This window comes from Durio zibethinus, chromosome 12, assembly GCF_047325235.1.
Source record: "Durio zibethinus cultivar Kanyao isolate XHJ-2024 chromosome 12, ASM4732523v1, whole genome shotgun sequence".
NCBI classification, from domain to species: domain Eukaryota; kingdom Viridiplantae; phylum Streptophyta; class Magnoliopsida; order Malvales; family Malvaceae; genus Durio; species Durio zibethinus.
The window spans coordinates 1,590,042-1,617,933 of record NC_143173.1 but is presented as its reverse complement, the minus strand read 5'-3'; the positions used below and the strand labels follow the sequence as shown (position 1 = coordinate 1,617,933).

The 27,892-nt window shown below is 31.6% G+C and overlaps 2 protein-coding genes and 2 pseudogenes across 2 annotated transcripts; all 4 read right to left on the bottom strand.

Annotated features, from left to right (window-relative positions):
- Positions 1-10,533: 10,533 nt before the first annotated feature.
- LOC111286960 (receptor-like protein EIX2) lies at positions 10,534-17,140 on the bottom strand. Its single transcript, XM_089768947.1, has 2 exons — positions 16,244-17,140; positions 10,534-13,522 (listed from the first exon to the last, which is right to left on the bottom strand). Exons 1-2 carry the CDS (start codon positions 16,609-16,611, stop codon positions 10,828-10,830), a joined length of 3,063 nt encoding a protein of 1,020 aa, XP_089625073.1. The 5' UTR covers positions 16,612-17,140; the 3' UTR covers positions 10,534-10,827.
- Positions 17,141-17,951: 811 nt separating this feature from the next.
- Positions 17,952-19,143, bottom strand: LOC149515527 (peptidyl-prolyl cis-trans isomerase 1-like; annotated as a pseudogene).
- Positions 19,144-19,972: 829 nt separating this feature from the next.
- Positions 19,973-20,665, bottom strand: LOC149515526 (ethylene-response factor C3 pseudogene; annotated as a pseudogene).
- A 2,079-nt stretch (positions 20,666-22,744) lies between these two features.
- On the bottom strand, positions 22,745-25,893 carry LOC149515525 (receptor-like protein EIX1). Its single transcript, XM_089741589.1, has one exon. The coding sequence runs from the start codon at positions 25,849-25,851 to the stop codon at positions 22,822-22,824; it is 3,030 nt and encodes a 1,009-aa protein (XP_089597715.1). The 5' UTR covers positions 25,852-25,893; the 3' UTR covers positions 22,745-22,821.
- Positions 25,894-27,892: the final 1,999 nt, after the last annotated feature.

The following is a 27,892-nucleotide window of genomic DNA, read 5'->3' as shown; positions in this document are numbered from 1 at the left end:
TGGATTAAGCATGTCACAAAACATTTAGGCCAAAACATTAACTAAGTGATTCAAAAATATTTTGGGTAATCTTGTGTTCAAACACATTTTCACAAATCATATTCTCAAAATCAAATTCTCAGATTACAAAATGAAATAAATATCACAAAATTATAAAATTTATTAGTCTCCTGTAACATACTACGATCACCTTAACCCTTGTAGTGTAGGTTAGAATCAGAAATTTTCCTTTAGTGCAATGAGACAAAAATATATCAGAAACAACTAGATCATTGCACTGACAATCATAATTAACCCGTTAGTGCAATAGGATAGAACAAAAATTATAGTAACCCCTTTAATGCAGTGGGATAGAAGTATATCACTGATGGTACGATGAATAAAAACTACTATTCTCAACCGATGGCATGGTGAACAAAAACCACTATTCTTAATTGGTGGCATGGTTTGAAACCAATATCAATATCACAAAATACATGTCGACATGACCAACAATTAACCCCTATTGGCAGAGTCAAAATATAGTCATACTATGAGACAAAAACCACAATATATTTTCAGATTAGCCAAAATATACAAATTCAATATTTATAAATTTTTGCAAAACATAATCCATACATAGTAAATTCCATAATCATTCCAAAGCAACATTTCATATTCCAACAAACAACAGTTATATAAATATATTATTATGAAATCATATTTGAAAATCAAAACAATGTCAAACCATATTCCAAACTCATAACAAAGAAATCATATATATATTTTGCATACTCAACCCGATTTACAAAATAAACAAACAAAACTATATATATTATATATTTCAACTCTAAATATATTGAAGCTAACATTTATAGACATAAATTTCAAAGGGATATCAAATTACTTACCTGATGTGCTAAACCAAAACTTAAGCGGTAAATCACTCAATTTTTTTAATATCCTAACAATTCAAGAAATATTTAAAAATCAAAATTTAACCCAAAAACATAAATTTAACAAGGTAAACCTTCCACATATTATTCTAAGCAAATTGGGTTATGTGGCAACCTTTTTGACAATTCGAAACTATTTGAAAATATTTTTTTTAGTATATAAAACAAATTTTCTTTTAATATAGCAAAATGCCTAAAATTGAGTATAAATATGAAATTAAGGATTAAAACATAAAAAAAATCAGTAGGAATTTAAATTTTTACAAATATTTAATTTTTAACATTTAATAGTAATCATTTTTTTTTTATAAATCTAAATATAATTTAATAGTTCTTTAACAATGCCAATAACATGAAATTAATACAATAAAAATATATTAAAATAAGTAAAAATTCATTAAAAATAATATAACTAAAATTCAAGTAATTTATAACTAAGTACATCAAATATTGGCTAAAAATAATTTTTAAAATAATTAAAAATGAGAATTTCTAAATTCTAAAATTTTCACATTCCATGATCATTTGACTTAATTTGAGCCACAAAATCTTGAATATACTACAGTTCCTAGTGACAAAGAAAAGCATTAATTTAAAGAAAAAATGTAATACTACAACTTAGAATTTTGTTTTGGCAAAAATGATTTTTAGAAGCCTAAGTTTTGAAGTCTAAAACTTGACAAATTATCACAAACAGCCCAGATTTTTTGAGTTTTTTTATTCATGAAACCTATTTTGGGGCTTTGATTCTCTTAGCCTATAAATAATTTGAACAAACCAGTTATATCACTAGAAAGTTCACATTTCGTACTATCAAAAGCACCTAACTTTTGACCAAATTGGCCATTGGAGTAGGGAATTCTGGTGGCTCAAAATTAGGCATTTGTAATTGCAAGAAACCTCAAAAATCAGAAACTTGAAACATTAAATTCTCCTACATTACTCAACTAACACACATACAATTAGAAAGATCTTGAAGAGACATTTCCATTGGTATCACAATTTTGTAGGATTGTCACCAAAAAATTGTCAGAATATTTTTGAAATTGAAAAAATATAAAAATATAAGTTGGAGTTTGTAGAAAATTACATAAAACATGAAAATTCTAAAAATTTTAAGCAAAATCTTACCAAAATCAGTGATTTCTAAGATTGATTTGCCCTATCTCTTCCTCTATTCTTCTTCTCAAGTATTTCTTAAAGTTTTCCCTTTTTTTCTATCAGAGAAAACTATTAACAAAAGTTGTTGATAAGTTTTCTTTTTATTTTCTTCTCCTTTATTTTTTTTTTAACCAATGATACTTATGGGTTGGGTCACTGATATAATAACTTAGGCTTGGGTATTGCACTTATGTTGTCAATGTGGTCAGGTATCTTTCCTCCTAAGGAATTTCTTGATAAATTTAACGATTGTAATCTTGTGAGACTAGCTTGTTCTTTAGGGATCTCTCCAATGAGATTGTTGTACCCAAAAAAGAGTAATGTCATAAAAAAAATAGTACTAGGGAAAAAAACATAAAAGGTGAGTTTGGTGCAAATTTCATATGAAATGATCCTCTTATATATATATATATATATATATATATAAGTAGACCTATTCAAGGATCGAGTTATCTGTCTAAACTCGAAGGTTTGCTCAAGTTTTGAAAGGGTTTGGATAAAAAATTAAAACCTGTTAAACATGGTTTGGACATAATTTTTAGATCCACTTAAATTTTGAATTGAATTTTAGACAAAAAATTTAAAACCCAAGTCCAGCCCAATTGAATTCACATAAATAGAAATTTTTTATTTTTATATATATGTAAATTATATATAAATTAATTTACGTATGTATAAAAATTATAAATATTTTATTAAACTTAATTGTTACTTTTATATAATTTTTATTTTTAATTTTTATAAATATAAATATATATTTTAATTTATATATATATATGTGAATTAAATATAATTTCATTGAACTTAATTTAATAACATTTTTTTCAAATTTTTGTTATAAAAAAAGTTTAATGAGTGTATTTGGGATTTATTTTTTTAATTTAAGTCAGGTTTGAAAAAATTTTGAGATTCGAACTTCAAGTCTGCTAGGTCTAGACAAGCATATAAGCTATTAATACTAAACCTGACCTGAAACCAAACCGATCTTACCCATGAACACCTTTATACATGAGTCTTGGATATTGTGTAAAAAAAACACAATAGTAGGGGGTAGTTTTATCTAAATTAAAGCATAAAAGATGTCATCTTGTGCAAATAACTAAAAAGAAAAAAGATCATATAACAAATTAATTGGATATTCAAATTGATAAGGTATTAGCTAATATTATTTCAATTTCAGTAATCAAAATTAAAATTCCAATGACTCAAATAAAAAATATTATCTTAAATTGGCGATATTTTAATTTGTGGAGATAAATTTCAAGGATAAATTTGCTATGTGATTTTGGACTAGTTATAGATTAATATTTGGTTTGAATCATATAACATTTCTGGTAATTATATTGTATAGTCTTACTTAACTCCTAAGAAGAGATTTAAACATTCCACCATAGAATGTCTACGTTTTCCAATTCTTTATCAAAGCAACTCCTTTCTTTATCAATTATTTGTTAGACAAAAATAAATAAGCAAAAAAAAAACAATAAAAAAGAATTTTAGCTTTGAGGCATGAATAATATTTTTTTAAAGGCAATTATACCTTTAGGATACAACAAAGCCTTAAACTCTCCAATCAGAAATAGTGAAAATAGTCATACTAAAAGATTTATTTATAATGAATGAATAGACATAAACTTCTATTCAGATAGTTACGATCTTTTGTATAATCATGACCTTTATGAATAATAATCTATTTATATTCAAATAGTTATGACCATTTGTCATATGATATTTGTTTCTGTTCAAACATAATTATTTAAAATATGAATAAAATTAATACAAAAATTAATTTTATTAATCAATAATTAAATCTTTCTATCCAATGTGAAATTTACCATATTCTAAACTACCAACAATCCCCCACTAGTTTGGAATGTGGTGTTTAATTTTTACCTTTCACACAAATAAATATTATGAATACAAGAAGGTATCTCTCGATTTAAACCTTCAATTAGCGTATATATCTTAGAATTCTAACAAAGTTGATAGTGTCCGCAGATTAAACCTTAACTCCTAGTGTTAGAATTGAAAATGTAACACACATAATACTTATTTATTCTTCTGTTAGAGGTTTATAACTGCTTTTAGCACTATTATGGTCATATGCTTATCCTATTCATAAACATTTACAAGAGAAACCCCAACAATTCTTTTTTTTAAAGCGGCACCACTTCTATGTTTATATAGGTAGAGTTTCCATTATGTCTCAATTGCTTTAGACATTTAAAACTCCATTAAGAGAATAAAAACTCATCCTCCCACGCAATAGATCACACTAGTTTCTAAAATTTGAATGGATTTTACTAATGTTTAATAGACACATAACAATAACTTGTTTTCATCTATTAAACTTTGTAATTAGAGGTTACTAATTCAAAGTTGGGTTCCTATTATTGGTGTCTAATAGTAAGGGTTTAAATCCATTCTACTTGTAGTACTACTAACCAAATATCTTGGAATTTAATCTTCTTTTATGGTAATTACCCCCAATTGAGATCCAATTGAGATTGAATCTTTAATATAATCACTTCAATCTAATATGTCCAAATTTTTCATTTTGCATATCATTTATATGCTCCAGACATTATTACCTCATTATTATCATTTTAAGAAATAGTTAGTTTTGGTTGTGGCCACAACTCTATATTCATAACTTTCAACCATTTTATCTCCATACTTTTATACATCCTTAATACAATTATAATTCTAGTACAATTGGAAAAACTCAATGAATAAACTAAACTATTTTAGTCCTTTTTAATATATTTTTTAAGGACTTTTTTATGGCTTTAATTTAATAAGTGTTTAAACTTATTAGCTTGTATAATTTGCTCATAAAATTATACTAAAATCGTACAACACGATGGTGGTAATTTTTTTTATTTCTTTTGATTCTTATCACCCCCACCATATGCAAGTATGCATTCCTTTATTAAAGAATATCTCATTCAACTATCAAGATATCATATATATACTTAATCAATTTGCCATTTCATATATCTTTTTATTATTTAGTGGTTTTTTTTTTTTTTAAGTAGGAGGCCTCCAAATCCACCCTTAGTGAAAGATAACTAGCCGATATCTTAATATTTCAATAAAAGTTTTAAAACTTTTATATTTTAACTCATTATAAGAGTTTGCATCAATAAGCTGATTTTAAATATAATCATGCTTCTATAGTCTCTTTTTAAGACTTTTATGTCAATTCATTTTATATGAATCTATTTCATCATGGACAAATTTTTTTTTTATTACCATGAACAAAACCATTTCCATCAACCAAATGGATTAAAGAGCATTCCTTTTGCTATTATAAAAGTTTTCAAAATTAAAAGATTTTTGAATCACTCATGCTTCCAAAGTAAATATACTTTGAAATTTTCACTATATAAAACCATAGATGATAAATCATTTCTACAATCTATGAATTAGACCATATACATAACAAAAAATTACCACAATGTGATCAAGATTGTGGCATCAATTTTGGCTTATGGCTTTTCTAAGCCAACCATAATAATCTACCTCATACCTACAAATCATTTAGATTTGGCTATTAAAATTATCTCATTTATAATGATAGCTTTTAATGAAAACCAACTATCTCAAATGTTATCATGAGTTTTCAATGCATATAGTAATGGTCCAATGGCCAATCCCAAGTTCATGATTATTGAAACCTCTAAACTTGATTTTAAACTTTTATGAGAACTTTATTTCTCCACCATTGTGCAACTTATATATCTCTGTTATTTACCACTTTTAATTGGTTATAATATTTTTTCGATATATAATGAATTCAAACTTTACTCATAGGACCAATATACCTATGTAAAATAAGAGTTCATAATATATTTAACTCCAATTTTAATTACTTTCACAATCATTTTGTGATTAATACGTTCATATCAAGATCACCACTCTCAACAATAGTAGGAATTTCGATAGAACTTGGAGGTGAGCCAATATTTAAAGATGCTGAATTCTTGGACTCCTCCACAGAACTTCCTTTGGGATTGGAGTTACCACTGCGATGTCTGTAATGCCTGGAACACGATGACGTTCCAGATACAGAGTCATTATCCTTCTCAACAGAAAATGCTTGAACAGGAGTGGTATTTTGATTACCGATTAAGACAAGTTGTTCCACAGCATGAACCACACCCTCTCTAACAAACATTTTGGAGAAGGTTCCAGGAAGCTTCTCCATGAGGATCTCAGCAATTTGGAGGGAAAGAACCAGGACATATGGATCTTTCCATGCTATAACACCAGCCAAGAAACTTGATATGTTTGTCCCACTCAACCGCTTCTGAAGCATCTTTGCACTGCTGAAGTACATCAGTTTTCCAATAACTGAAAGACATTTGTAGCGAACAGTGCTATTGACACTAAAACTATAGATATGTATGAGAACAGGAAAGAGATCCATTCCAAACTGCTGAAGAAGTTTGGGTTGATCATTCAACAATTTTCACTTGGGCTGAAACCTCAGTAGCGTTTCCATTGGTGTCTTCTTGCTTGCCAGAGCTACTAGCAGAAGACTTCTTCACAATAGATCCTTTCAAAAATATATTTAAGCTGGCAGGGAGGGAGATGGTTCCTTGTGGCAATGGAGGAAGAAGCTCATTTGCTAGATTGTCAATCTAAAAGATCTTCTCTGCTGGTCTACTTAAAACTGGCGGAACAGATGAGTTGGAGGAAACGCCAGAACTGGCGGAACAGATGAGTTGGAGGAAACGCCAGAACCTAATAGTATATCTTTAAGTATGCCACTGATAGCAAGCAAAAGTAAAGTTTTTTTTTTTTAGAGGAGACCCCCTTGCACATGCTGAAAAAAGTCAGCCTGAGTAACAAGTCCATGATTGCACAACTCATCTAATTTATCAGGGGAAGATGCAAAGGTTTCAGCAATGCGAGTCAAAAACATGAGTGTTTCTTTTGTAGAGAATCAATCCGTGAAGCCACATTAACTTAGAAATCTCTCCAGTAGCCACACTAGCAAGCAAATTCATTCCAGCATCATTCCTAACTGGTACGCATGCATTTGCTTCAGAGTACTTGACACAACTTTCAATTAAAGCATTAATGGAGCTGAAAGAAGCCTCCAGCAGTTTCCCTGATTTAAGTTCATTTCCAAAGATGGGGAAGCCATTTTTGTAACTTCAGTTGTTTTCCTGGCATCTTCTCCAGTTTTACAATTTTTATTTTATTTTATATGGAACAGCTGTGTGTGAACCATCTCCCTCATCAGACCCAATCAGCATATCTTTCAAGTTATTGTTCTGCCAAGATTCAGTATTCACATCAGCGATAATATTTGTCCAGCAAGTATCACTTTTCTCCTTCATGTTACAATCTAATTGTTCAGACTTCTCTGAAAGCATAGGAGAAGAAGCTCTGCTCAGACAGAATGATCTTCAAGAGATCATCCACTGGCACTTTGTGCTCGACTTCTACCTTGATTTGGGATGTTAACAATGAACTTATGACTATTACCCTCAGCCATAAGAGCATCCATGGCCTTTTCACATGTTAAACCAGACTGATATTTTATGCAAAAGCAGACTTGCTTGCAGTCTCTCCTTGAGCAAGCTTAACCGAACCAGTTTTAGAAACAGAAAGTTAAGGTACTGAACTCTTCATGGCAACCTCAGATGACCCAGAGTACTTGCTTTCACTGTGAGAAACTTCAGTAAAACAAGGTCTTGCAGACCAGGTAACAGCCTGATTTGAACCAGACTTAGCATCCATCTCAGCATCAACTCATTTTTTTTATATATATATCAACTAAACTCGCTTTCTTCTGTATTTTTATATTCTTGTGACTACGCAAATGATTCACAGACTTACCAATGTTACACATCTGTAGAGCTGTAAGATTTATAGGTAGCTTATCAAGTGCTCTTAGTAAGGTTAAAAGAAAATCGTCAACTGATCTGTCATCCTTGGCCTCATAGGTTGTTCTGTTTCCATTACCGTGGCTAATGCCTTACAAGGAGACGCTCCACCATATGGTTCATGACCTTCACTACCTTCTAAACTCTCCACGTGCTCACATTTCTTTTGGGCAGTGACAGTTTCCCACTTAGGTTTTTGTTTCTCATTATGACTGGCATGACTACGTGCATCAGTCTCAACATCCTTTTCATCTTTCACTGCATCAACATTTTCCAAAACCATATCTTTAGCAGAAGCATGCTTCAGCACCTTTGACTCATTTAGCCTTTTCTAATATTAATCTCCAAATCATGCCAATTTCTTTTCTTTACATCTTCCTTAGGCAAAATTAAATTTTCTTATATAATTGCCTTTAAATTGTTAGAGAAAAATACATAAGAGAAAAAAAATAATAGAAAAGAATTTTGGCTGTGAGACATAAAGAACATTTTCTTAAAGACAATTATACCTTTAGGATACAACAAAGCCTCAAACTCTCTAATCAAAAATAGTAAAAATGATCATACTAAAAGATTTATTTATAATGAATGAACAAACATAAACTTATATTCAGATGGTTATGACCTTCTGTATAATCATTACCTTTATGAATAATAATTCATTTATATTCAAATAGTTGTGACCATTTATCATATGATATTTATTTCTGTTCAAACATAATTATTTAAAATATGAATAAAATTAATACAAAAATTAATTTTATTCATCAATAATTAAAATTTTCTATTCAATGTAAAATGTATCATATTCTAAACTACCAACGTTATTCCTTTCATCTATGTCTGGTTATCTCCATATGTTTAGAGTTTCCAGAAACTGAACCCTTTATTTTCTACGATAAACAATCCTTTTGAATTTGATTAATATGTAAATGTTACATATTATAATGATTTATCATTCAAAAACAAAAGAATAAATAAATAAATAACAAAAATAGTCAAGAATGATTCGGTTCTTTTTATTTGTTCAATGTGAAATCATGGATTTGTATGCAAAATTATTATTGACCAATATTTTCCAGGCCTGAAAATTTTGCAACAATCATGTTCCATTTGGACGGCCTCTCGGATGTCAAAATGAATAGTTTCAATGTGATTCGATGAAAATCTTTATTATTATTCATTCAAATGAAGCATTATTTTATGATGGTTTAATTGGTACAGGTCAACTATTTTCAACATTTGGTCTTGTAAAATTATAGTAGGGCATTCAGTTACCCCTAAAGGTTTCCAAATTTCAAGTTTCAACCTATCAATTACCAGATAAGCAAGCAAATTAATCAGTGAATCTTCTATTTCTATAGTTTCTGGTTTCAGAAAAGCTCGTCAAAAAATGATTAATATAACAGGGCTTTAAAGTTTAAACTTCACCCCCCCCCCAAAAAAAAAAAAAAACTTGGTCAAAAGTTTTAAGTGAGAGTTCTTAAATATTCAATTTTAATAAAATGCTACTTGCTTTTTCTACTGTGTAGAGTTTAGGGTTGTGTGTAATTTGAACTTTTATTCTAAAATCTTGTTATTGTTCATAATTTTTGGATAAAAATAATGATCGGTGAAAATTTATCCATTAATTTGTAAATAATATATATAATTCTTATAACTTTTATAACAAATTCAAATTCAAATTTACTCTTTTAATTTTATTTTTCAAAACAATTAAAAATAATAAAAATGATTTAAAATATACTAAAAAAAAAGAAAAGAAAATGCATAAGCAAAAGGATAAAAATGAAAATAGCCAAATCGGGATAGCACATAAAGACCTCCACTTAAAGACGGCAAAGGCTCGAGTAAAGACTAGTTTATATTCGTTTTAACTTTGATCATATTATTATTTTTTATACTCGATGCCAACTTGATATATATATATATATATATATAATCTGTATTAGGTTTACCTTGACCAAGAATCAATTCAATAATATAACATTAATAATTATAATTTTGAATATAAATTATATCTTAATTATTAACATAAATTATTAATATAACAAATAAAAATAAAATTAAATAATATATATTCTTATATATATACCTTGAGACGAGGTAGAATAAAGTATCTTAAACCTGGTTTCGACTCGATTTTGATCTTAAAAAAAAAAAAAAATCATCCTACTTCGATCCGATTTTGATTTTAAAAATTGTCCCTATTATATTGATGGATTGAAACTAATCAAATATGTGTTATTTTGACATCTCAACCTCCAATGACTTCATTTTTTACAAAATTTATTTTATTAAAAAAAGAAAAAATAATAAAATAAAACAAAGGAAAGGAAAGGAAAGGGCTGAAAAAAAAAGAAAAAAAAAACTAAATGGGATGCCACATGAACACTTCTACTGCCAATTTAGTTCTCCAAACATAGATAAAAAAAAAATAGATAATTAAAAACAAAAAATAGCCAAAACTTAAAAAAACAACCCAAAAAAAAAAAAAACCAAATTAATAGGGGTGCCTAATGAATACATCCATTTAAGGATGACAACTTGTCATGACATGTTTTTATTCACCCTGACTTTGATTTATCTTTTTAATAATTCAATCCAACTAAAAGGATTTATAAAAAAAATTGTACCTTCAACCCAATTTAAATAAAACTTGAATACACATCTATGAGTCAAATACATTAACACACATAATTTTATTTCATTTCAATAAACTATAACATAGAATACCATATCCAAATCCGAATACATGGATTAAGTAAAGAGCATACAAATAAAATTATTATATTACCAAACACACCGAAATGAGCTACCATTTCAAATAATTACATACCAATAGTAGCCCAAAACACGTATAGCTTGTCACCAATTTGCTCCAATTTTTTATAATAAGCAAACCTCCAAGACCTGATGAAAAACAAGGGAGCCACTACTCCCCAAAACCCCATCACAAATCCAAGCACTATGCTTACATAAAGCCAATTCAACTTAGACCTTTTCTTTCCTCCACTGCTACCTCCATTTGTGACATCAGGTGTTTCACCATTTCTGCTACAAGTTTTAGTGACAGGAGGTCCGCAAAGATGATTGCCAACGTAAGAAAACTTGTCAAAGCTTTGGAGCTGGGTGCTTAATGGGATTTGTCCTGTCAAGTTGTTGTAGGACAAGTTGAAGTGATTTAAGAAATTCAAATTGGAGAAACTTGAAGGGATTTCACCATGGAATCGGTTCATGGACAAGTCAAGAGATTCCAAAACCTCCATACTGCCAATGTTCTCTGGTATTTTTCCTGTTAGAAAATTCCCCGACAAATTTAATGACCGCAGCCCCATAAGACTACCAAGTTCTTTGGGGATCTCTCCTGTGAGACTGTTAACTGAAAGGTCTATGATGGTAACAAGTCCTAGTGTGTTACTGTATGCATCTTCTCTTCCTTTCATCACCAATAATGCAGCCAAAGGAATCAAGTTAATACGGTCGAGTTCCCAGGCGAAGTTACCCACATATTGGTAGAGGGTTTTTGTGGCCATGGCACTTAGGTTACTAAAACATTTTGGAATAACTCCTGAAATGTTGTTATAACCAAGATCCAAAACTTGAAGAGAATTAATAGCACAAATTTGATCAGGAATATAGGCTTGAAAGTTATTTGAACGAAGGTTTAGAACCACAAGGTTTAAAAGCTTGTCTCCAATCCATGCTGAAATACTCCCCGTCAATTGATTTTCACTAAGATCAAGAATAATCACCTCAACTAAATGCTGCAATGTGGATGGTACTTCTCCAAACAGGTTATCGTTTCGAAGGTTTAATGACCTAATGCTACGCATAGATCCCAAAGATCTAGGAATTTTCCCAGTTAGATTGTAGTTTCCTAAATTTAAGACTTGCAACATTTGCCAATTTTCCCAACAATTTGGAATTTCACCTGACAGAAGATTTGATTCAATGTCAAGAATGGTCAAAGCTTCCAGTTTAGTTGAGGAATTACAAAGAAAATTGGAAAGTGATCCTGAAAATAGGTTCTTAGACAAAAATAAAAACCTCAAATATGAGATTGGCAGTGGCAATGGACCTATGAATAGGTTGGAACTCAAGTCAACCGTCCTCTTCATCGGTAAATATGAAATCTCTCCAATTAGTTGGTTATGGGAAAGGTTTAGATATTCCAACTGAGTCGAAATGTTCCAAAACCAAGTGGGAATGACGACTGAAATTTCAGCATGGGAGATATCCAAACGAGACAAGTTTTTTTGGAATTGTAGCCACTGAGGAAATTGCGGACCAAGATGCCAGTTACGCAATTCAATACTTTCACAGTGGAAAGGAGGAATCCAACTTGGATTTGGTTTAAACGTTAACATGTTGTTAGATGCCCTAAAAAATCTCAACCTCGTGAGATTAGAAAAGTGCATTTCTGATATATGTCCTTCCAACATATTGTTGCAAACGTCTAAATGTTCCAAATTCCCAAGTTGTCCTAAACTTTGAGGAAGAGTTGCATTCAATCGATTGTTTAAAACATCAAGAAATTTCAATGATGACAACTTCCCTATTGAGAATGGAATGGGACCACAAATGAAGTTTCCAGAAAGGGAAAGGTATGCCAAATTTTTAAATTGGCCGAGTTTATCAGGTAAATGGCCAGAAAGTTTGTTAAATCCCATGTTTAATGACTCTAATCGATCCAAACTACATCTAGACAAACTTTCTATGATTTCTGATACCTCATGAACAATTCCATTATTTGACAAATCCAACTCCCTCAGATTGCAAAGACTTTCCAAATATTTTGGTACTATAATTTCAAGCAAGTTACCTGAAAGATCAAGATGAGTAAGAGAGCTCAAGTTTCCAATGGCACTTGAAAAATTACCTTGCAGACCGACGCTACGAAGACCAAGAAATTGAAGCTGGTTTAAATTAGACAGCCAGTTGAGTGTCGATGATGAAGAGAATGAATTCCAACTAAGATCAAGAAATTTGAGAGAAGACATGTTTTGAAAACCATTGGGAATCACACCTTCAACTCCATTAAGGGTAAGATCAATGGACACAAGACTACGAAGACTGAATATCCATGTAGGCACCAAAGACAACTTGTTGGCAGACAGATCGAGAACAGCAAGAGATGTGCAATTAACACTGATTGGAGATGGATCATTATATAGATAGCATCCTGACAAGTGTAACTCTGCCAATAAAGGAAGTTTATTTGTTATCTGCAGCCAATCAGTTGCTTTACCAAGATCTGCATGACTCAAATCAAGATACTGCAGAGACGACAGACCAGAAACCCATTGAAGAGTTTTATCTTCAAATAGGGAATTGTGTCCAAGATCAAGATAATGCAGTTTTGAGAGATTTCCAAGATTATGGGGAATTGCTCCTTGGAAATTTGCCCAAGAGAGGTTAAGATATATCAAACTCTTCATGGAACCAATGAATTCGGGAATTGCCAAGCCTCCAAAGTCGTTGTTGCTTAATTCTAGGAAACTGAGATGTTTTTGTTGGGATTTGCTTTGAATCTCAGAATCCCACATCAAAAGTTAAGTGAGTTTGAGTTTGTCTTGTATCCCACATCGGGAGTTTAGTAAAGGTATAAAGGGTTTCACCCTTTATAAATAAGATGTTTTGGTTTTAGTTTAGTAACTTCAGAGAGTTAGACACCAAGAGAATAGCTAAGTGAGTAGGCTATTAAAAGGGTGTAATTGGGTTTTGGGTTAAGTTTTGAGTAAGGAGTTTTAGGAGACTTTTCTCATTCTAAAAGTCTCACAATTGTAAAGATTTATTTGATAGTGGATTAGGTTTGGAGTAGGTCATTTTGAGTTGGGCCGAACCAAATATATTTCTGTGTTCTTATTCTTGATTTGAGCTTGTTATTTTGTGTGTGTGGTTGCTGCGCGTGGGATGCCAGTTTGGAAGCTTGGAAGGGTCAATGAAAATTGAGGCTACAGCCCATCGCAAGTCCTTTTTCTTTTCAACTAAAGGACAGACCAGACAGAGCTTAGCCCCTCTCTTTTACTTTTATTGATTCTATCTCCGATCCCGATCCTCAGCTTAGTACAGTCCAGCCAGCCTGATAGTAAGTCATTCGGAAAGATAGGGAAGCGTGTTGTAAGACAATCAATCAATTCCTCACCTCAAGTGCGGTGTGTTTCAATATGCATCCAAACCTAAGGCCTATGTCCTATAGTTAGTATGTTTCGATCTAGAGTTATCATTCTTCGCTCAATGGTTTCGAAAGGAAAGCAAGTTCTGAAGCCAACGAGTTACATAAAAGGAACGACTGACTAAGAGTAAGAGAGGGAAGATCATTTGTGTGTTCTTATTCTTGATTTGAGCTTGTTATTTTGTGTGTGTGGTTGCCGCGCGTGGGTATTGTGGTATTTCCCAACAAGTGGTATTAGAGCGAGGTTCGAGGTTCGTGGGTCCAAGAGATCGTGAAGTAGTGTTTGAAGATGTCTGAAGAAGGTATGTCTGGTATGTCTATGCCTAAGTTTGAGATTCCGTTATTTGATGGAAAGAGTAATTTTATGTTATGGCAAAGTACGATTCAAGATCTGTTAGTACAACAAGGGTTGGATCAAGCATTAGAGAGTAGCAAGCCTGAGGGAATGTCTGATGCTAATTGGAATAGGATTCAAAAGAAGGCTGTTAGTACTATTAGATTGGCGTTAGCTCCAGAAGTAAAGTACAGTGTGTTGACTGAGAGTACTCCAAAGAGTTTGTGGGATAAGCTTGAAGGTATTTATGCTTTGAAGTCGTTGACTAATAGATTATGTTTGAAGATGGATCTGTATTCTCTGAAGATGGAAGAAGGTATGAGTCTTCATAATCACTTGAATGAGTTTAATAAATTGGTTTCTCAATTGCTAGCGATTTCTGTTGATGAGTTAAAAGATGAAGAGAAGGCTTTAATTTTGCTGTCATCTTTACCCAAGTCTTATAGGCCTTTAGTTCAGACTGTGTTGGTAAGCAGGTCTGCTTTGAAGTTGGATGATGTGACTGTCCTGTTGCGTGAGAATGAAAGGTTTATGGGAGCTCGGAACTCATCACCTGGGGGGAGTACACTAGCTGTAGAGGGTTTTGATCAAGGGAGGACTCAAAAGAGGATTGATGGATCGAGATGGAGATCTAAGTCAAGAGACAGAGATTACAGTGATGTAGAATGTTATTATTGTGGTGAGAAGGGACATATCCAAGTACGCTACAGGAAGCTGAGAAGGGATATGGTTGCTTTCAAAAGGGCGAATGATGAGAAGAAATCAGATGAAGAAAAGAGTGATACTGTTGCTGTCGTGTCTGATGATGATGATGTTGTTTTGACAACTTGTGTGGATGAGACTCAGACTTTGAAAAGTGATAAAGGTTGGGTTTTAGATTCAGCTGCTACAGTTCATGTTTGCAATGATAGGAGCTGCTTTATGGAGTTGAATGAGAATGAAAAGTATGGGGATATTGTGGTTGCTAACGAAAAAAAGGTGCAGATTCAAGGCATTGGGAGTGTTTGCCTTAGATCTCACAATGGTGTTATTAGGACACTTCGTCATGTAAGGTATGTACCAAATTGTCACTACAATTTGATTGCTTTGGGTGAGTTAGCTTCTCGGGGGTACACATTTTATGGTAGTAATGATTGGTTGAAAGTGTATAAGAATGATAGTGTGATTCTACAAGGGAATAGGGTCAATCACTTGTACATGTTTGATGGAGGCTCAGTTGCTGGAATGCCTGTGATGAAAGAAAAGAAGAAAGGTAAGCATGTTAGCTTTGCAGATACTGTTGAAGTGTTTGGAGATTCAAGTCAAGGGAGGATTTGTTGGGATTTGCCTTGAATCTCAGAATCCCATATCAAAAGTTAAATGAGTTTGAGTTTGTCTTGTATCCCACATCGGAAGTTTAGTAAAGGTATAAAGGGTTTCACCCTTTATAAATAAGATGTTTTGGTTTTAGTTTAGTAACCCCAGAGAGTTAGACACCAAGAGAATAGCTAAGTGAGTAGGCTATTAAAAGAGTGTAATTGGGTTTTGGGTTAAGTTTTGAGTAAGGAATTTTATGAGACTTTTCTCATTCTAAAAGTCTCACAATTGTAAAGATTTATTTGATAGTGGATTAGGTTTGGAGTAGGCCATTTTGAGTTGGGCCGAACCAAATATATTTGTGTGTTCTTATTCTTGATTTGAGCTTGTTATTTTGTGTGTGTGGTTGCTGCGCGTGGGTATTGTGGTATTTCCCAACAGTTTCAACTCGATCAAAGAAGGATTTATTTTGCCTCCTAGTTTTGACCGAATGTAAACATCCCATTCAACATCCCATTCAGCATGCGGTGCATGCACATCAGGTCTACTTGAAAGAAGCCCCAAATGCAGCTCTTTGACATGGCCAGTCAAGTTATTGCAGAAAACACCAAGCCATTCACAGCAATCCTCACCTTCAACCCAAGAAGATAGCCGGTTTGATTGATCAATAAGGTCTTGCTTGAACTTCAAAAGGGCTTGTCTCTCACTTTCAATGCAAAGCACATTGCAATTCCCATCGCAAAAGCTAATAATGGTGACTGCGATGACAAGAAGAAATCCAAATGAGGAAATTGTAACCGCTCTCATGGTTGCATACCGATCATTGCTACCAACACCTAATATATAAAGTTAAAGAAAAATATCTTCCATCACATCAAGTCAAGTCAAGCAAGTCTATGGAGTTTGAATTTTCCACAAAAACCAATTTCCAGCTTGAATTTTCCACGGAAAGCATTTATGGTCCGTTTAAATTCTACTATTGTAGAAAGAAGAACAAAAAAAACTAGACAAGTAAATCAACTCTACGGAGTTAGAATTTTCCACAAAAACCAATTTCCAACTTGACTTTTTCACGGGAAGCATTTATGGTCCATTTAAATTGCATATATGGTCCATTTAAATTCTACAATTGTAGAAAGAACAAAAAAGACTTAACAAGTAAGTCAAGTCAACCAAGTCTATGGAGAATTTTCCACAAAAACCAACTTGAATTTTCCACGGAAAGCATTTATGGTCCATTTAAATTCTACAATTGTAGAAAGAAGAACAAAAAAAGACTTGACAAGTAAGTCAAGTTCACGGTCAAACAATTAACTCTTTATGTCTTAGAAAACAGAAAAAATGAAAAAAAAATGAAAATTTAGAAAAAAATAAAATTACAAAAAATTTAGAGAAGCTAAGACTCTTTTTCCTTATCATTTTTATGCTATAGTTACTTTCTTTTTTTCTTTTAAATCAAGTTTTAATATATGTATGGCGCCTAAAATTAAGAAATTTGTCAAAAAAAGAATATTAATTGAAATATAAAAGTGGTTTTATATAAAAATCTATGAAAGTAAAACGTTTAATTTTGCAAATTACAATTTCAGTTTTATCTTTCATAGTTAACACAATTATTTTTTTATCCATTAACCTTTAATACAATTTTAATTACCAAATATTAGTATGATTTTCACAATTCATAATTATAGGTGTTAAAATTTGAATTTTAAATTTATTGAATGTTATATTTTAAAAATAATTGTACAAATCAATTAAATTGAATTTTAAATTTTTAAAACAAGATTTCAATGCGTGATTTGATTGTACTTAGTATGATCATATAGTATCACCAAACCCTTTTTTTTATATCCAACTAGCAATGGAACTAACCCCTCATAGAAGCCATGGGAAAAAAATTCTTTTAAATTATAAAGAGAGAATTTACAAATTTTAATAACGTGTTGTATTTTGATTGATTGAATCTACATTTGATGTAATAAAAAATGTAATAATTTTTTTACATAATTGAACGATATTAATTTAAGTAATTATAATTTTATTATTTCGTATTAAATGATATATGAACTCGAGTTGTATAATTTAAATGATATATATTTAAATATAAAAGTGTTAGGCTAGTTTTGTTTTGCCTTATACCACCAAGCAAATGGGGTATTAGAATTTTGACAGGCCTAAACAACCCTGCTGCTGCTAATAAACAAAATAAAGCCTTCCCCTTCTCCCTCCTTCCTACAAATATCTTCTACATCTATTTTTCCTCGCCATGCTCTCATCAACCTCTCTTAAACCCATCGCCAATTGCCAAAATCCTTTATTTTCTTCATTTTTGAACCAAAACCATCTCTTTTTTTCCTTCACCTCCCTTTCCCATCTTCTAAAACACATCTCAGCGATTCTAATCCCCAGCAACCCCCCAAACCTCTACAGCAACAACTTTACTAACCTTTTCGGCCACCCCCATCTCCATTGCCTGCCCGATTCCGTTCGCTTGACCCATGAATAAGAGTCCTCGACTATGTTCTGTTAATTGTGATCAAGTATAATTCAAGTATCATGCGATGGAATAAAATTGTGATCCAAGTATAATATAAATGAAATTGATCAGTTCCTCTCCTAACCAAAAATGTATAATCTGATAAAACATGACACTGAAGCAATTTTTCCTTCAGGAGTGCCTCAAATTTCTATTGTAACGTACATTAGCAGTGACTAACAAAGTGGACAGAGTCCAAATTGCCATGTAGAAACATAAAAAAAAAAATACAGTACTTCATCATTCCCAGGTTCTCCATCAATTTCTTTTGGCTGACCACAGTCATCGATCACAACTGGTTGCAAAGTCCTCCCACTGTCTGAGCCAGCTTTTTCCATCTCCTTGACAACGCTTATCCATCCACTACTTTACCAAACGCAACTTGCTTTCCATCAAGCCATGGAGTCTTCTCCATGCGTATAAAGAATTGGGAGCCATTGGTGTTTGGTCCTGCATTGGCCATTGACAAACAACCAGGTCCAGTATATGTAAGCTTGAAATTCTCATCTGCAAATTTCATGCCATAGATTGCTTCTCCTCCAGGGCCATTCCCCTTTGTGAAATCTCCACCTTGACACCTGAAGCTCGGGATGGTTCGGCGAAATGCTGACCCTTTACAGTGCAATGGCTTCCCAGACATTCCGTAACCCTTTTCCCCAGTGCAGAGTGTTTGTAATTATATCGTGGGCTAACACAGTCAATCAATTAATCTGGATTTAGGTCAATTAATGTCAAATTACAAATAATTATAGTGGTATCATATTGTAATATATTCAAACATATAGTACGATATTAATTAAGTATGATCCCAATTTAATTTTGTATTTGAATCATAATGTGATGGATCAATTTTGACTAATATATATATATATATATGAAGCCGGTCCATTAGATTTTATAACTTTAATTTGATAGGTAAATAACAGTTCTCTCTTTTTTTATTATGCAAGTCGTTGATTGAGCTCGATAGGCAGCATAAAAAAGCTCATGATGGTAAAAACACATCCATGGGCTTGGATTTAGGGGGATTGAGTTCTCTTCCACATTAAAAACAGTGTTAGTTATAAATTACGATAGTGATTCGGTGAGTTTTCAGCCACATTCAATTAGAGCTTCATCTGATTCAAAATTGGGTCCAAATTGCCTTGGCAATGGCACATATTGCTCAAGGAAAAGCTGGTTAATATTCTACTTTCACGAAAAAGGATGTGGTGAGATATGGACAGAAATCTTATAAATTCGAAAAAAATATTTTCTTTTATACCAAGAAAAAAAGAAATGAGAATACAATTTGGCGCAACGACCTCTATTTTCAAGTGTTCTTTTAAGCAAAAAGGAAAATAAAACTACTACTAATATATGATTAACATAGATGATAACTCTTTATGAATTCAAAATAACTAGAAATTGTTATCATATATATATGTATATATAGAAGAATGAAAATTTGTAGAAATGTTCAACTAGTATGTAATATTATTGTTGGCTAAAATTATGCATAGCACTAAACTTTGATTGTACATCATCTCAAAGATTTACAAATTCACAGACGATATCCAACAAAAAATTTGGTCCTCCTCCACTATCTCAATTGAAAAGGGAGAAGAAACAAAAAAGAGAAGAAAAAATGTTGGTGTTTGAACTCAATTATTCACCAATAAGGAGTTGCACTCTCAGATATACTTAGAAGCTTCTCCAAATAATCAGCTCCTAAATCCTCAAACACCAGGATATTTTCCCTCCCCATTTCCTTCTTTCTTGATCTTCGTGTTCCCTGATCTTTTGCTCTTCATGGAGTACCTTTTCTAAATTGTCAAAGTAGGTGAACAACTTTCTTCAAGTCCATAGTTCATTTCTTGAAGTGAATCATAAACTGTATCCATTGGAAAACCGAGTATCACCATCGGACCTCGCATTGCGAGTGTAGCTTGATCATACACTAGCTGTAGCCTCAGCTATATCCAAGGTTCCAGGCCAAAGCCCAACACCATTCCTTATGGAATCCCTTATCTCAGCTGCCTATTTTCCCCATGGCCTCTTCCTAACTCCTCTATACTAAACCTCCTTTCCTGTCTCATCTTCATTTGCATTCAAGTTCACTTAATGATCCTTTCTAAAACTATTAACGGATGTGGTATCGAAAGTGTTTTCCTATGCTTGATTTAGGACTCCCAAAGGAAGATTACACGGGAGTCATTTCCATTGAAAGGGTTTGGTTATGGAGATAATTGAATGATTCTAGTGAGAAATTTTTTGAGAAATATAGGAAGAAGAGGATTCAAGAGACAATTGGAGATTTGGGTATTGAAAAAATGAAGAGTCCATGTATGAAAATCAAGTCGTTCTTATTATGGAAACGATTCTTCTTCGATCTTATAATTAATTCTCTTTGATTTTGCATTTTGGTTTTGGTCATAGGAAATGAAATTTGAAGCTCAGTGTTATATATACAGGAATTACAAGCAAGGGAGGGAAAGGCTATATTATTCAAATATTTATTTTAAAAAAGTTTAAAAAAAAAAAAGAAAGAAAGAACAAATTAAAGAAACGATGGAAAGAGAGTAAAATTATATGAACAAGTTATTAGCGTCGAACATCATTATTTAGTCGTTAATAGTAGAATCAACAGCTGAGTCAAAAGGAATACTTGTCGGGGCATTGTGGCCAGATCAAGTTAAAATTCTCTTACATCACCCATGATGTTTCACTTTTATGTCCTGCCTATAAGTTATATTTTTAGCTAATTAAAATAGTAAATCACTATGCTTAGAATGATCAATTACAATGTTAATTACCTTATATTGATGAACAAGATTTGATTAATATAGTCAGGTTATAGTTGAGTTTGTCGTAATTTTATTTTTATACCAAATAAATTAAATTTGAGAATTAAAAAAAGAATTACAAGTGCATAAATTTTAATTTTAATCCGATTAGAAGTACTTTTTAAAATATTTGTATAAATCACTTAGATTAGACTTTGAATTTATAAAAAGATTACTTTATATATATATGCTTTTCATTTAAATTATATAATATAATCATATTATTGACACAGGTTAATTTTAATTTTTCACGTACCACTAATAAGTAAATGCTGTTGAAAAAAAATTTACCGATCTAATAATAACGTATAATATAAAATAAATAATCAACATTTTTTAAAAATATTATTTTATGGTGTGATTTTAATAAAATAAAAAAGATATATTTTTACATTGAATAATTATTTCATATAATCCTTCTTTTATTAATTATGTCAAAATTTATCATAAATAAGTTTCTTAAACTAGCATAATTGATGTTATAATAACTTTTTGAATTGATAATAAGATGTAAAAGTCAGTGGTCACTTTCTAGGTGGCATTATAGGTTAGTTTTACCTCTTCCCTCAAGTGCTACCTTTCTTTTTTTTTTTTTCTTCAAATTCACACCCTACATAAGCATAACCTTCCAGCCTTAATTGGATGATTTGCCACTCTTTAATTAGTCTCTAATATTTTATTGGCCAAAAATTTGATTGTTCATATATACATTGGTCATTATTTTATATATTTTTATCCATTACTAGAATTTGATCCCACTATTTATAATTATTTTTAATAAAAATAAAATAAAATTTTAACTTACATATTGAATCTTATAAATATATCAAAACTAAAAATATTTAATTTATTATGGTATCGTTTTTTGTTGTTGGCTTTTTTTGCTATGATGTGTACTTTTATTTTTTATTTTCAAATTATAAATTATTTGATCAAATCCAAGATTTTTTTAATTTATTTTAAATCATAAACATTTTTTAAAACTTTTAGAAAAAGAGAAAGAAAAATGCGATTAAATTTTTTTATGATGATTTAGATTTAAAAGAAAAATACGACTAAAATTTTTTATGATGATTTAGATTTGATTTTTAATTTTTTAATTTTTTAATTTTTTTTGCCTTTTTATATTTTTATATTTATTATTATTTTCAAATTTTTGATAAATAGAACTAAAAAAATACATAAAATAGGGTAAAAAGTATTAGGCTTGATTCACTAATGGGTTCGTAAGGTGGGGTGAATTGACAAAAACGGATTGGTTAAATCCGGCCCATTTCGCATGCTTTTTTTTTTTTTTTTTCTGTAAACCAATATCCTCCAATTTTTGCATAGTTACAATAAAAGCTTTCAATTCATTTGGATTTATAAAAATCTGTAGTTTTTGAAATTTTACTTTTGAATAACCAAAATCATAAATAAGACTAGAATAAGAAATATTTCAAAATAAAAGATTTATAAAAAATTATACCTTCAACTCATATTTAATTAAATTCAAACACACATATATGAGTCAAATACATTAACACAATTTTATTTCCTTTCGATAAATTACATGTAATCCTACTTCCAAATCCGAATACACGGATTAAGTTAAGAACATGCAAATCAAGTTACTGCATTATCAAACACACCAAAATGAGCTGCCATTACAAATAATTACATACCAATAGTAGCCCAAAACACGTATAGCTTATCACCAATTTGCTCCAGTTTTTGATAATAAGCAAACCTCCAAGACCTGATGAAAAACAGGGGAGCCACAACTCCCCAAAACCCCATCACAAATCCAAGCACTATGCTCACATAAAGCCAATTCACCTTAGATCTTTTCTTTCCTCCACTGCTACCTCCATTTGTAAAATCAGGTGTTTCGCCATTTCCGCTGCAATTTTTAGTGACTGGAGGTCCGCAAAGATGATTGCCAATGTAAGAAGACCTGTCAAAGCTTTGGAGCTGGGTGCCTAATGGGATTTGTCCTGTCAAGTTGTTGTAGGACAAGTTGAAGTGATTCAAGAAATTCAAATTGGAGAAACTTGAAGGGATTTCACCATGGAGTCGGTTAATCGACAAGTCAAGAGATTCCAACACCTCCATATTGCCAATGTTCTCTGGTATCTTTCCTGTTTGGAGATTCTTCGACAAATTTAATGACCGCAGCCCCATAAGATTTCCAAGTTCTTTGGGGATCTCTCCTGTGAGACTATTAACTGAAAGGTCTATGCTAGTAACAAGTCTAAGTGTGGTACTGTATTCATCCTCCCTTCCTCTTGTCACCAATAACGCACCCAAATAAAACAGGTTATCAAAGTCTAATTCGAAAGCCCAATAACTTAGGTGTTGGTCGGAGGGTTTTGTGGCCATGGCACTTAAGTTACTAAAACATTTTGGAATAGCTCCTGAAATGTTGTTATAACCAAGATCCAAGACCTGAAGAGAATTAAGAGTACATATTTGATCAGGAATATAGCCTTGAAAGTTATTTGAACGGAGGTTTAGCACCACGAGTTTTGAGAGCTTGTCTCCAATCCATGCTGGAATACTCCCCGTTAATTGGTTTTCACTAAGATCAAGAATAAGCGTAACATTTAAATGCTGCAATGAGGATGGTACTTCTCCAAATAAGTTATTGTTACGAAGGTTTAATAACTCAATATGAACCATATATCTCAAGGATATAGGAATTGTCCCAGTTAGATCGTTATTTCCTAAATTTAAGACTTGCAAACTTCCCAAAATTTTCCAACAATCTGGAATTGCACCTGACAGAAGATTTGATTCAATGTCAAGAATGCTCAAAGTTTCCAGTTTAGTTTGGGAATTACAAAGAAAATTAGATAAGGATCCTGAAATTAGATTGTTAGTCAAAAATAAATACTCCAAATCAGAGGATGCCTGCCGCAATGGACCTGTGAATTGGTTGGATCTCAAGTCAACCATCGAACTCATCAATAAATATGAAATCTCCCCGCCTAGTTGGTTATGGGAAAGGTTTAGACATTCAAATTGAGTTGAAAGGTTCCAAAACCAAGTGGGAATGACACCTGAAATTTCAGCACAGGAGATATCTAAAAAAGACAAGTTCTTTTGGAATTGTAACCACTGAGGAAATTGCGGACCAAGATGCCAGTTACCCAATCCAATACTTTTACAGTGAAAAGGAGGAATCCAACTTGGGTTTGGTTTAAACGTTAACAAGTTGTTAGATGCCCAAAAAAATTTCAATCTCGTGAGATTAGAAAAGTGCGTTTCTGATATATTTCCTTCCAACACATTATAGCTAACGTCTAAATCTTCCAAATTCCCAAGTTGTCCTAAACTTTGAGGAAGAGTTGCATTCAATCGATTGTATGAAACATCAAGAACTTTCAATGATGACAACTTCCCTATTGAGGATGGAATGGGACCAGAAATGGAGTTTCTAGAAAGGAAAAGGTATGCCAAAATTTTAAATTGGCCAAGTTGATCAGGTAAATGGCCAGAAAGTTTGTTAGATGCAATATTTAATGACTCTAATCGATCCAAACTACATCTAGACAAACTCTCTATGATTTCTGATACCTCTTGATCAATTCCATTATTTGACAAATCCATCTCCCTCATAGTGCAAAGACTTTCCAAACATTTAGGTTCTATAATTTCAAGCTGGTTATGTGAAACATCAAGATGAGTAAGAGAGCTTAAGTTTCCAATGGCACTTGAAAAATTACCTTGCAGGCCGGCACTGCTGAGACCAAGGAATTGAAGTCGGTTTAAATTAGATAACCAGCTGAGTGTCGATGAAGAGAAGGCATTCCTACTAAGATCAAGAAATTTGAGAGAAGACATGTTTTGAAAACCATTGGGAATCACACCTTCAACTCCATTAGACCTCAGATCAATGGACACAAGACTACGGAGACTGAATATCCATGTAGGCACCGAAGACAACGTGTTTCTCGAAAGATCAAGAACAGCAAGAGATGTGTAATTAACACTGACTGGAGATGGATCATTATTTAGAGAGCATCTTGACAAGTGTAACTCCACCAAAGAAGGAAGTTTTTGTGTTGATTGCAGCCAATCAGTTGCTTGACGAAGATCTACTTCACTCAAATCAAGGTAATGCAGAGACGAAAGACCAGAAACCCATTGAAGAGTTTTAGTTTCAAATAGGGGATTGTGTCCAAGATCAAGATAAAGCAATTTTGAAAGATTTCCAATATTATGGGGAATTTCTCCTTGGAAATTTGCTAGAGAAAGGTTAAGATATGTCAAACTCTTCATCGAACCAATGAATTCGGGAATTGCCAGGCTTCCAAAGTCGTTGTTGCTTAAGTCTAGGAAACTGATATGCTTCAACTCGATCAAAGAAGGATTTATTTTGCCTCCTAGCTTTGACCGAAGGTAAGCATCCCATTCAGCAACCGGCTCATCCGCATCAGGTCCTCTTGAAAGAAGACCCAAGTGCAGCTCTTTGACATGGCCAGTCAAGTTATTGCAGAAAACACCAACCCACTCACAGCAATCCTCACCTTCAACCCAAGAAGATAGCCTGTTTGATTGATCAATGAGGTCTTGCTTGAACTTCAAAAGGGCTTGCCCCTCACTTTCAATGCAAAGCACATTGGAATTCCCATCACAAAAGCTAATAACAGTGGCTGCGATGACAAGAAGAAATACAAACAAGGAAATTGTAACCACTTTCATGGTTGCATACTGATCATTGCTACCAACACATAATATATAAAGTTAAAGAAAAATGTTTTCCACCACATCAAGCGCTAGGAAATTTCTTCGAAGACCTCCAATTTAAATTTCCAACTTGAATTTTCCACAAAAAGCATTCATATATATGAATGAAATTCGACGTGTAGAAAAAACATAAAAAGAACTTGACAAGGAGATCAAGCCAACCAAGTCTACGGAGTAAGTCCCACGGCCAGCCAATTAACTCTTTAGGTCTTAGAAAAGAGGGAAAAAATGAAATAAAAAATGAAAAATTTAGAAAAAAATATAAAATTACATAAAATTTAGAGAAGTTAAGACTCCTTTTCCTTTTTTTTTTTTTTTTTTTGCTATAGTATTTTTCTTTTTTTTTTTTTTTGTTAAATCAAATTTTGCTATATATGTTTGTCTAAAATTAAGCAAATCGTTGAAAAAATATTAATTCAAATACAACACAGGTTTTATATAAAAATGAAGTTAAAATACTTTATGTATGTGATTTCAAACGTTTAGTTTTGCAAAAATTTTAATTTATCTTTAGTAGTTAACACAATTATTATTTTTTATTAATTTTTAATATAATTTTAGTCACCGTTCATTAGCATCATTTTCTTAATTTATGACTAAATCTTAAACACGTAATGATAATGATAAATGTATTGAAAAGTAACAAACACGAAACATAAATTGGCCAGTTGATCTACCCCGTAAGGAAGAAAGCTTACCTATGCTTTCCAACTTTTCATAGTAAGCTAACCACCATGATTTGAAAGAAAATTTGTGACCTCCAATTTCCAGCTTGAATTTTCCACAAAATCTTTTTTTATGGTCCATTGAAATTCGACAATTCTAGAAAGAAAGAAAAAAAAAAAAAAAACCAACAAGTAAGTCAAGTCCACCAAGTCCATGGAATACGTCCCACAGCCAGGCAATTAACTTTTTAGGTCTTAGAAAAGAGAAAAATAAATTAATAAAAAATAAAAATTTAGAAAAAAATAAAATTACAAAAAATTTAGAGAAGCTAAGACCCTCTTTTCTTATTATTTTTTGCTATAGTTTTTTTTTTTTTTTTGGTTACATCAAAATTTTGCTATATATGTTTGGTGCCTAAAATTAAGAAAATTGTTGAGAAAAGAATTTAATTCAAATATAAACATGATTTTATATAAAAATGAAGTTATATAAAAATCTATGAGCGTAAAATGTTTAATTTTGCAAATTAAAATTTCAGTTTATCTTTCATAGTTAACACAATTATTTTTAGCTAATTAAAAATTGTGTAAATCACTATGCTTGTTCAATTACATAGTTAATTAACTTATATTGATGAACATGATTTGATTAATATAGTTGGGTTATAGTTAAGTTTCCGGTAATTTTATTTTTTATGCCAGCTAATTAACTTTTTCGGTCTTAGAAACGAGGAAAAAATGAAATGAAAAATGAAAAATTTTGAACAAAAATAAAATTACATAAAATTTAGAGAGATTAAGACTCTTTTTGCTTATTATTTTTGCTATAGTTATTTTCTTTTTTTTTTTTTTGTTTAATTCAAATTTTGATATATATGCTTGACTAAAATTAAGCAAATTGTTGAAAAAGAATATTAATTCAAATACAACACTGGTTTTATATAAAAATGAAGTTATAATAACTTTATATATATATATGTCATTTTAAACATTTAATTTTGCAAAATTTTAATATATCTTTCATAATTAACGCAATTATTATTTTTTATTAATTTTTATATAACTTTAATCACCGTTCATCAGCATCATTTTTTTCAATTCATGACAAAGTCTTAAACAAGTAATGCTAATGATAAATGCATTGAAAAGTAATGAAGGAGCCTAAACCAACTTATCTACTCTGTATGAAAGAAATCTGGTAACCAATGCTTTCCATCTTTTCATCGTAAGCTAACCACCTTGATTTGTTGAATTACAAAGAAAACTTGTGACCTCCAGTTTTCAACTTGAATTTTCCACAAAAGGCATTTGATGGTCCATTGAAATTTGAT